The 10,000-nt window shown below is 49.0% G+C and overlaps 1 protein-coding gene across 17 annotated transcripts in view; it reads right to left on the bottom strand.

Annotated features, from left to right (window-relative positions):
- Positions 1 to 77: 77 nt before the first annotated feature.
- LOC113800342 (serine-rich adhesin for platelets) overlaps positions 78 to 10,000 on the bottom strand; it is a 631,319-nt gene continuing 621,396 nt past the window's right edge. For 12 of the 17 annotated variants that reach the window (XM_070132707.1, XM_070132705.1, XM_070132713.1 and 9 more), the window contains 9 exons: positions 9,621 to 9,846; positions 6,616 to 6,768; positions 6,213 to 6,318; positions 5,837 to 6,090; positions 5,482 to 5,662; positions 4,551 to 4,795; positions 4,279 to 4,431; positions 2,668 to 3,681; positions 78 to 2,038 (listed from right to left, as the gene is read on the bottom strand). In XM_070132707.1, the coding sequence (XP_069988808.1) occupies positions 869 to 2,038; positions 2,668 to 3,681; positions 4,279 to 4,431; positions 4,551 to 4,795; positions 5,482 to 5,662; positions 5,837 to 6,090; positions 6,213 to 6,318; positions 6,616 to 6,768; positions 9,621 to 9,846 (3,502 nt within the window). In that variant the 3' untranslated portion in view covers positions 78 to 868. The remainder of the gene's footprint in view (positions 2,039 to 2,667; positions 3,682 to 4,278; positions 4,432 to 4,550; positions 4,796 to 5,481; positions 5,663 to 5,836; positions 6,091 to 6,212; positions 6,319 to 6,615; positions 6,769 to 9,620; positions 9,847 to 10,000) is intronic. The other 5 variants (XM_070132706.1, XM_070132708.1, XM_070132709.1 and 2 more) reach the window with 5 other exon arrangements.

The following is a 10,000-nucleotide window of genomic DNA, read 5'->3' as shown; positions in this document are numbered from 1 at the left end:
TACATGTGATTATAGATAACACACTTTCACTTCTACATTCTGGGCAGAAGGGACATGAGGGTAATCACAAGACATGATCATACTCTGTAACACTATATTTAGCAGAAAATACAGCGGTTACACTAAAAAAACACTGACTTGCGACTCGGATCTTGGGCTCACATGTCATCAGTCTTGACGCTGTACAGACGATATATACATCAACAGGGCGACACTGGTGGGGGAACGTAAAAATGAATTATATAAAATAATGGAAAATGGAAGCGAAATGTGAGTTACAATTATCATAACAAATACAACGGTTGAAATCCTCGAAACAAAGAACGGTGACATTTGTGACTAAAATTTTAATAAAAAAGTAACTAAAATAACAACTATAATATTAAATATATTTGAGTTACAAACATACATTCGGAAATATTTCCTCAAATGCAAGACAGTGGTTAAGTTAGGCATTAAGTTATACACACACATTCATATGATATCAATGTATTGAAATATACAGCTCTATTAATAGCTATGTTACTCTCCAACCATCTGACCTTCTCGAATCTGCTCATACCTCACAACTCTCATTTGATTCACTCCAGCTTTATTGTTCTCCAACTGTTCATAATACCTGAGATTTCTATCGATATTTACAAAAGCTGTCGGGCTACAAATAATGACGTTATGCGCAACAGGTTTCTTGCTACTGCTATATCTACAAACGTGTAAATACATTAAGTACTTTTTGTAAGTTTTTCTTCATTGCACTTTCGATAGCAGATTTCTTTAAATTTCTCAAACCTTTTCAAGGGTTAACATAGATATATTAATTCACACATCGGCACTTCTATGAAACATGATAAATCTAACAAGAGAGATCTCACGGACTGAACACTCTGAGTGTGCGCATGAGAGCGGTGAGGACGCCGGCCAGGTTGGTGGCCTGCGTCATGAGCGTGTTCATGGAAGGATGGTCCATGCCCCGCCCTGCCGCTGACAGCGCCGCCCGCACGGTCGACTGGTAGGTGGTGGCCACGTCCCGCACCTTGACGACGACGTTCTGCGTCTGGAGGGGAGTCGTGGTGTGGTGCACGACCTGCCGCGTTACGTCCACCATGCGCTGCAGTAACGTCATGCAGTTGGATAGACACTGAAGTAACGTGTCTTCAGATTCAGTGGCTGACTTTACAAACAACTTGGAGGCTGTCACGAACTGTCGAGACTCGCTGGTCAGGGCGTCTCTGGCTTCTTGGAATTTGGTCTCGTCCTGCGTGGCTGTGCCGCCAGACCGCTGTGCTTCTGTGCACGCTGCAGCCATCTCCGTTAAGGACTTGAGAGACGAACTGACCAGCAAGGAAAGGCGGCGGAAGGCATCACGAGATGCCGGGGGCATCATCTCCACGTCCTCTGCTTCCTCCAGCGAGTCCTGGTCAAAGCTTCCGGAATCGAGTGAATCGTCCAAGTCAGTGGTGTTCGGCGTCTTGCCGTTGACCATCTTGGCTTTGGGCGACATCTTGGGGGAGGAGGTCTGGAGGGGAGCCATCTCTTGGTTCATGCTGTTCTTCAAGGCTACGCTTGTGGTGTCAGGTCTGGGGAGTCTGGAAGTCGTGGAAGTCTTCCCGGTAGACCGCGCAGGACTTCGAACACCGTTGGTTGCCGGTGGAGAAGCTGGTGCTCTCCGGGCTGGCGACTGACTAGTCTTGGCTGGGAGCAGTGGCTTCTGCTCCTCTACAGCAGGGGACTTGCGGCTTGTCTTTGGACTGCTCTTTAGTGGTGAGCTGGAGCCTCCTCGCGGAGATGTGGGAGAAACTGCTGGAGCTTTGCTGAGTGTGGGAGGTGAGGGAGCAGCCAGCTTCCCCGACGTGCTGGGACGATGCGTGCCGGGGATGCTGTTGGTTGGAGAGCTGGAAGGGCTGAGCTGCGGCTTGCGAAGTCTGGAAGGCACCGAAGGCGGCCGTTCATTGTTGTCTGGGGAGGGGCTCCTCAATGTCTTCCGCACTGGCGACGGCGACCGGATACCCTTGTTATGCAGAGCTACTTTCACGTTATCCTGAAAATAGAGAGTTCTTACAATACATATATGACCTATTCCTTCAACATAAAATGCAAAAAATCCACTTAATTACTGTTAATATTAAATGTATTTATTTATAAGAAAATATTATAAATTACTAGTAAATACAAAAATGTGTATATTATGCCACCAATCTGTATGTCCATCTCAACTCTACTACATGTACCATAATTTCCGCATACCATGAATACTCATCACTATGCCACCAAAAGGAGAAATATAAAGATCTCTGTTAGTACCATGATGTATCTTCCATACCTGACATACTTTCTAAATAACAGCCTCGTGTATAAAAATGTAATGATAAAAGTGTGTCTCCACTAAAACTGTTAATGATATATATATGAATATCTGCAACTTTAGACATGAATGGTTAATCTTTTCGATCTTAGATGATGTGTCATAAACAAAATGCAAATCTGTCTGTTAAATGTTTTCAATGTATATGCATGACAAACATATGTCTAAAACCACATATCAGTTGTTAATATGCCTGTTGAAAGTTGGTGGTCACCAAAATGCATCTGATTCGGGCAAATTAATTGTCAATTCCTTCTACCCATCTGACCGTGTCCCCGCTTCCCAAGCACCGGTGAAGACCCTACCTGTGAGGAACTGCGAGGAAGAGGAGGTTTCATGGCAGTTTTGGTACCATTTCTTGGCGGCAGCTCTGGGGGGTCTTCGTCAGTCTCCAGGCTCTTCAGTGAGGCTGACTTGACTGTCACTATGCTTGAGGATGACGTGAGGGAATCATTACTGGAAGCGACGCTTTGCTTGGAGGGAGACCCGGGGGAGGTTTTAGCTTGGCTGAGATCCTCGCTGGAGGCAGAGGACTTGGTACTCTTTGTGGGGGACTTGTGGATGGTACTCGAGCCCGACTGACTCATGATATCTCCTTGCGAGGCTGACTTGACGAGGTTCCCTGTGCTCATGGAGATACTTCTCTGGATCTTCGAGGGGGGCGAAGGGGCACTCTTCTTCGGGCTGGTCAGCGTGCCCGTGCGCGTGACCGGAGTGCGCGGCGGAGGGGGTGGGGGGTCGTCGTCCTTCGCCTCAGCCTTTCCGGCCGGCACCGTCATCTGCCGCTGGAGGGTCGACGGCCGCTGGAGCGAAGACGTGCCCCACGGCGACCCCGTGTTGAAGGTCCGCACTCTTGACATGACTGAGGGAGGCTTCTCGCTGCTGCTCTCGCTGCCGCTGTCCTGAGGGCTGACAGCGGAGGCAGCTGAGTTCGCCATCTGTTTTCTCTTGAGTGTGTCGAAGCTTTTGAACATCTTGTCATTTTCCTCTAAGGCCTGTGCCAGTTTGGCGTCTAGCTCATATGCTACATTCGAATTATTAGATCTGAGACTATCATATCCGGAAGAGTCGCTAGGAGAGCTTGACTTGTCTTTGCTAAGTTTGAGTAACAACTGACGATTGTCTATGGAGGCACTCGAATTGGGGGGACTAGCATGGCCAGCTGCTTTGGGAGGAACTTCAAAGCGCCGCTGCAGGGACGCCACCTTGCCAACTATGGCCCGCTTGGCCATCGTCTCGGAGCTCACGCGAACCTCGCCGATCTCCAGGTCCTTCTCGCCCCCTTCGGCGTCGCTGTGGGAGCCCTCGTCGCCCACCATCTGCGGAAAAGCATAAAATAGTAAGTGTGTGCATATCAGTGTTTCCCAACCTTTTTCGCTGCGACCCAAAATGCAGCCTTCACCTGGGATAGCGACCCGAAATGAGAGAAACTGTGGTAATAAATCCAATTATTTTCATGTCAGTTATGCTTGCAGATCTTTAAGAGCTTGCGTTATTATATTTATATGGTTTTATATTACACAATGAGTTTCAATAATTTCGATTCAGTTAAAAAGCAATTTTTTACTGTATATCCAGTTGTGGATTTTTATATTTATTTATCTTTGAAGACCCTCCAGGGACCCTTAGAAAATCCCTCCCGACCATGGGTTTGGTAACCACTTGTGTATAGACAGACACACACACACACGCACATATATACACTTCTTCTTGTACTTATACATATAAATGTATATATGTGAGTGCGTGTACATGCGTGTGTGTGTTTGTGTGAGTGTGAGTGTGTGTGTTTGTGTGAGTGTGAGTGTGTGTGTTTGTGTGAGTGTGTGTGCGTGTGCGTGTGCGTGTGCGTGTGCGTGTGCGTGTGCGTGTGCGTGCGCGTGTGCGTGTGCGTGCAAGCAAAGCCAGCTACTCACCCGACTAATTCCTTCTTTGGCTTCGTACAGTCTGCGTATGATGTCGGATGAGCGGTTGTCTTTGTTGTCGGATGAGGGCGGCGGGGGGATGATGAAGGCCGAGAAGTCGCACTCGCTGCCTATCTTGCGGCTTTCGGCGTACGTCTGGAGGTCCTGCGGGACAGAAAAAGGATCAGCCTTGCGCACAAAACGGCCGCCTGGCGTATCCCACGAATCCGCAGCACAAGACAATAGGAAGCCGAAGCGCGAAGCCACTGTACGGGGCATCTTACCACAGATCCCTCGGGAGGCGGCGGGATGGTGAGATTGGCGATGAAGGAGTCGATGTCCTCCCCCTCCTCCAGGTGGATGCCCAGCTGACGAAGAGCGGCGAGCGTGAAGTTGGGGCTCCTCCCCAGCACCTGGCCTCCTCCGCCGCCGTTGACGCCGCCGGCCCGGGAGAACACCGAGTCGTTGGAGACCAAGCTGGTGTTGAGGCTGCTGAGGGACATGCTGTCTTCGGTGTCGCTGGCGCCTGCTGGAAGACGCCAATTTTACACTTATTCGTGGTGGAAAGAGCTATAAAAAGTTATACATCTGAGCACAGTAGTATCTGCTCAAGGGACACACCCACATACCCCTTCTACCCTGAAAAAGAAGGGGAAGAGGGACAGGCAACAAGTCGCCCCCACCTTCCGTGCAACCTTTCCTTCTCCTACTAGCAGTTGGTGAATTGCCACAAACAACCTTATGCCCTGTAAATATGAGCAGGCTATCGCAGTACAGAATTTCAGCGGCCAACATTTGGACATAATTCAAAATATATATACTGAACGAAACTGTTCAAAGAATCCTAAATTTCCGTTACTGCTGTCCTATAGCGTGTCCAACTCTAACTAGGGTTCAGTGCACGGCTTTTCACATTCGCAAGTTGACTCAATTCGCCCTTATATTGAGGCAATAAGCTACCATTGATAATTTGTGACGGGGAATTGGGAAATATACGATTTATACCTTCCTGTTCCTGTGGTATTAACTAAACTGTATAAATTATTCTTACAGTAACTGAAAGAGTTTGCCCATACCTGCAATAATTCAAGACATGAACTATAAATTCTGTGAATAAACCAACTGCATTACAGTTACAAGAGTATTATGTCTTTATTTCTCTCTCACTCTCTCTCTCGTTCATGTATAGACTGCATGTAAAGGCAATTACTTTACCTGTAGTTGTGGAATCAGCGTAGCTCGCGTTGGCATCGTGATCAAGCCAGCTCGGATTGGTGAGCGACCTGAGGTCTCCGAGATCCTGCTCCAGGGCTTTGAGCTCCTTCTCGAGCGTCTCCCTGTCAGCGAAGGGCGTGGGCGGAGTGCTCAGCTGCGGAGGGAACACTTTGGCGCCGTCCTGGAGGAGTGCCCCAGTGTATAAGTAAGATATGTAACACATTCTATTCAACTATGGTATTGTATATGTGAAGCAATATTTTTGCATAATATTTCATAGTCTTCACTGATATGAATTAGCATTTTAAACACGTAAGGTTGCAAAAAATCTGAAACCTGGGCTGCATCGACTCACATATGCCTGCGGGCGTACCTCATCCGGGGTGATGGGCGGAGGGATCATTGTGAGGTCGATGATATCCGGGTCTAGGTAGAGCGTGCCCTCGGCGAAGGTGTAAGGCAGGCCCGAATTGTCCTCCAGCTGCTTGATGAGGGCCTTGATGTCGTCCTCGCGGTTCTGGAGGGTGAGGGGCAGGTTGTCTGGGGAGTGCAGGCCGAAGGATGACCCGCTTGGCTTGAGAACTGAAGAGGGACGTTGCGGTGGCTTGGCTGCTCGAAGAGGGAGAGGTGAGGGTGTTATTAAGTTTCAGCTGGACGGGTGGGGCCTCCAGCTCTCAATGGGAAGTGCAATATCAATATAAAGAAGTCCCACGGGAAGGACGGGTACTCACCAGGACGATGCGCTGGGCTCTGCGTGGGCGTCGACTGCGAGTCGGTGTCACTGCCCGAGCGCTCTTCACTTTCCACTACCTCGTTATTTGGCAACAGCTTCTGACCCTATGGGAGAGAGATGCTTCATTTAATGTGTATACTGCGACTGTTGGTAAAGATTAATTGTTTATAACACGTTGTCAGTTCATGCATAAGTTAAACAATCTAATTATTTATGGCCTAAAGATATAATGCAAGTTTAAGCAGTTTTTATTGCTCATTAGATACTAGGCTATCTAAGATTCTAGGACGCCTAAGACACCATAAAAATGGCCTTTTAATAGAAATCTTCACAGCATAACAGATCAGACTTCATCAATGGCAGTTAAAGGACAGCGTGAGTGAGGAGGGTGCGTGACCCACCTGAGTCAGAAGTAGGAGTGAGTCAGAGTGCTTGAGTCTGCCGTACTGGTCTGATCGGACACTCTCCACGTCCGTGATTTCGCCGTCCGCGTCACTCAGGTAGTTCTCAGCGTCCTCCACCAGCTGCTGCAACTCGGCCACGCGCTTGATTACCTGCGTCACATCGTCAACAACCTCAACAAAGGAACCACTAGCGACTACGACTACCCTTATTTAACTCTAATGATTAGTCTTAGGTCGTATCTACATCGTATTTTTTTAGTTTAGCTTCCATTCCGTTGATAGAAGTGCATAATTTAAAAAAATGAAGGTGATTTCTTTTAATACGTTATTTATGCTTGTTTACGGGAGTCTTGACTGTTGTGGCTAAACGCACCTGTGTATCGATCACGTGAGCTGCAAAAACAATCAAACAAATGAGCTATAGATCTTTGTTTGACTCTTAGCGGACGGTTTTAGTCTAAAGTGTGGGTTCAAAGGGTTGGTTTGGTGGCGGGGGTGAGGTGTGAGCATGCTGGGGGGGAGGGGGGGTGAGGCAAGCCTGGCTCAGGGCGATGTGTCAGCCTGTATTAGTCTAGCGTTCGTGTTAGTCTCCATGCACTGATGACTACTTGTGGCCAGATTAAGGAACACGTTAATCAAACGGTCATTACTTTACTTATATCAAGCGTTAGTGTACCTCTCAGTGTTACATACCTGAAGTGCACGACGGCGGCAAGCATTCACGAAAAGAGGTTTTTACCTTGGCAGTCAGCTTGGATGGCTACAATACTCTACCTTCGTAATTATCGTACATGTATACGTATGTTTCCGTGTGTGTGTGTGTGTGTGTGTGTGTGTGTGTGTGTGTGTGTGTGTGTGTGTGTGTGTGTGTGTGTGTGTGTGTGTGTGTGTGTGTGTGTGTGTGTGTGAATGGAGAGATATAGAGAGAGAGAGAGAGAGAGAGAGAGAGAGAGAGAGAGAGAGAGAGAGAGAGAGTGAGTGAGTGAGTGAGTGAGTGAGTGAGTGAGTGAGTGAGTGAGTGAGTGAGTGAGTGTGTGTGTGTGTGTGTGTGTGTGTGTGTGTGTGTGTGTGTGTGTGTGTGCGTTTGTGTGTGTGTGCGTTTGTTTGTGTGTGCGTGTGCCCGTGTGTACAGCCTATCACACTACACTATACTACATTTCCCGTGTCTTACATTGAACCTGAATGACACACTGCATCTCCTCATTCCACAAGGGCAACCTATCAATCCGTGCTGTAGACCTAATCTCGGGAGCGGCTCCTGTGCTCACAAACGCCAACTTCTCGGGCTCTTCCGCTCGGGTCTGCCTCTCGGCCAGTCAAGCGGCGGTCTCAGTGTCACCAGACAGCATTCGCAAGACGAACTCAACCTCACCTGCTCTTCCAGTTTCCACAACTGAGCGACTCGTGTCATGCACATAATACTCGCCCACAAAGAAAAAGCCTTCAGTTCATGCGCCTGACGGTGTGGTGATGCGCAGCGAGTGGATATACATGAGGCCACACTGGCTGTATCACCATCACCATGATACCCGCGGCAGGACTACAGCAGAGGATCAATCTACAGAGCCAGCAGGAACGCGGGTGCGATCCTGCACCTGTTGGTGGCGGCGCAGGAGGAGGAGGAGGAGGAGGTGGTGGAGGAGGGAGATGCGGCCATGACCTCACGGCTCATGCGGGCGCGAACGAGGGGGTTGCGGGCAGCTCTTGTCACGCTTCCGATTTCATTATGGGGCAATTTGCAAGACTGAATGTGTAGTTGAAGTTTTAGTGCAATGTTTTGAAATGGAGAATGTCTCTTATTAGGCTTGCAGAGACCATACATCGAGCGCTGCAGAGGAGCTGTCGTTTCACGTCAAGTGCTACTGATTTTCTCACTGATCACTAACACGTGTTCTTCTCGGAAGGCCTCCATAAGAACGTTTATGCTCCCTAAAGGAACCGAACCGCCTGCATAACGCAGCACAGAAAATTGGAACTGAAAAACCGGAATATTACGAAGGGCAAAATTCCGACGTCTCTGCTATCACGAAGTGCGGGCGGAAGAAGGAACGTTCGGGACGATTCCTCCAACTTCACACGCAGAAACCCTTTGACTTGCTTCTTAAAGGCAGCGAGTCTCGCTTTCAGTATCAAAGCGAGATTGAACTGTCTGACACTTCAAGGGAACTTCGTTTACAATAAAAATAATTTTTACACGGAACATTAATTACACATATTCATTAACTGAAAAAGTTATACTCAACCTCGACTCATTTAGAGTAAGTAATTTGTATATTCGTCCTTTTTGTAAAATCCTCGTGCTAATTCCGTGTCATCTATCAAAGGAAATGATCCTCGCAGTCTCGAAAAGTGAAGGGAAATTCTGGAGTAAACATTCGAAGCGTTCCTTCAGGATACACTTCGCAAAACGCGGCGCGGCGGTGACGTGAAGCGACGAGGGACAGCGACTGGACAATGCTTGGACATTTCCACCGCCGCCTTGGCCGACGTCAAGACAAGCTCCGGCACTCGATGTATTCGCAGAGGCTCTACAGAATCTCAAATGTGGCGCTACATCTACACGCTGTCTATCGAGAGGGCCCCACTGGGGGCTACACACCACTGGGGGCTACACATTCTATCGCTAGGGTGCAACTATTCCATCTCTAAAGGGAAAGTCCAGGTCCTGCAGGAGAGGGACATGCGCTTGTGCGGGAAGGGACAGGGAAGCCTTTGGAGCAAAGACGCTCAGCTGCTGATTCGGGCTCTCGGCCGGCCGCGCTCTGACCAGCGATCAGCAGCAGGCGGTCAGCGGCAGCCAACACCTGGCTGCTCGGGCGGGAAGGGGGGGTAAGCTGACAGAGCTGCCGCAATGCAAGGGGTAGAGAGGGCCATGCAAGACGGGGGAGAGGGGGGGGGTCGAGGAGAGGAAGAAGGGGTCGGGGGGAGGGGAAGGAGGGGTAGCCGGGCCAGGGGGTTGGGTTCAGGGTCAGAGGGTGACGAGCACGCGGGGTCACTCCTACCTCCTCGTTCCTGGCCTCGCACACATGAGATCGGTCCTCTGCGTGGCCACAGTGGGCGTGCGTGTGGATGGTCGCCAGGTTAAAGTGTACCTTCTTGGTATCCGCAGGAGGCTGTCGGGCGGGGCTTGCGGGGGCCGGGTGGGCGTGGTGGCTGGAGTAGGCGTGGCTCTGGGGGGTCGGGCTGGCACCGCTGCTCGAGTCATTGGCGTTCTCGTACACGGAATTTCTGGAAATAAAACAGTCTATAAGTAAATACATAAATAAGCCAGGATAACAAAAAAATCGTGTATGTTAGTATGTATGTATGTATGTGTATGTGTATGTGTATGTGTATGTGTATGTGTATGTGTATATGTATATACATACTTTATATATATATA

This window comes from Penaeus vannamei, chromosome 18, assembly GCF_042767895.1.
Source record: "Penaeus vannamei isolate JL-2024 chromosome 18, ASM4276789v1, whole genome shotgun sequence".
NCBI lineage: Eukaryota > Metazoa > Arthropoda > Malacostraca > Decapoda > Penaeidae > Penaeus > Penaeus vannamei.
Note: the sequence above shows the minus strand (reverse complement) of the source record. Positions and strands in the feature narration are given on the sequence as shown.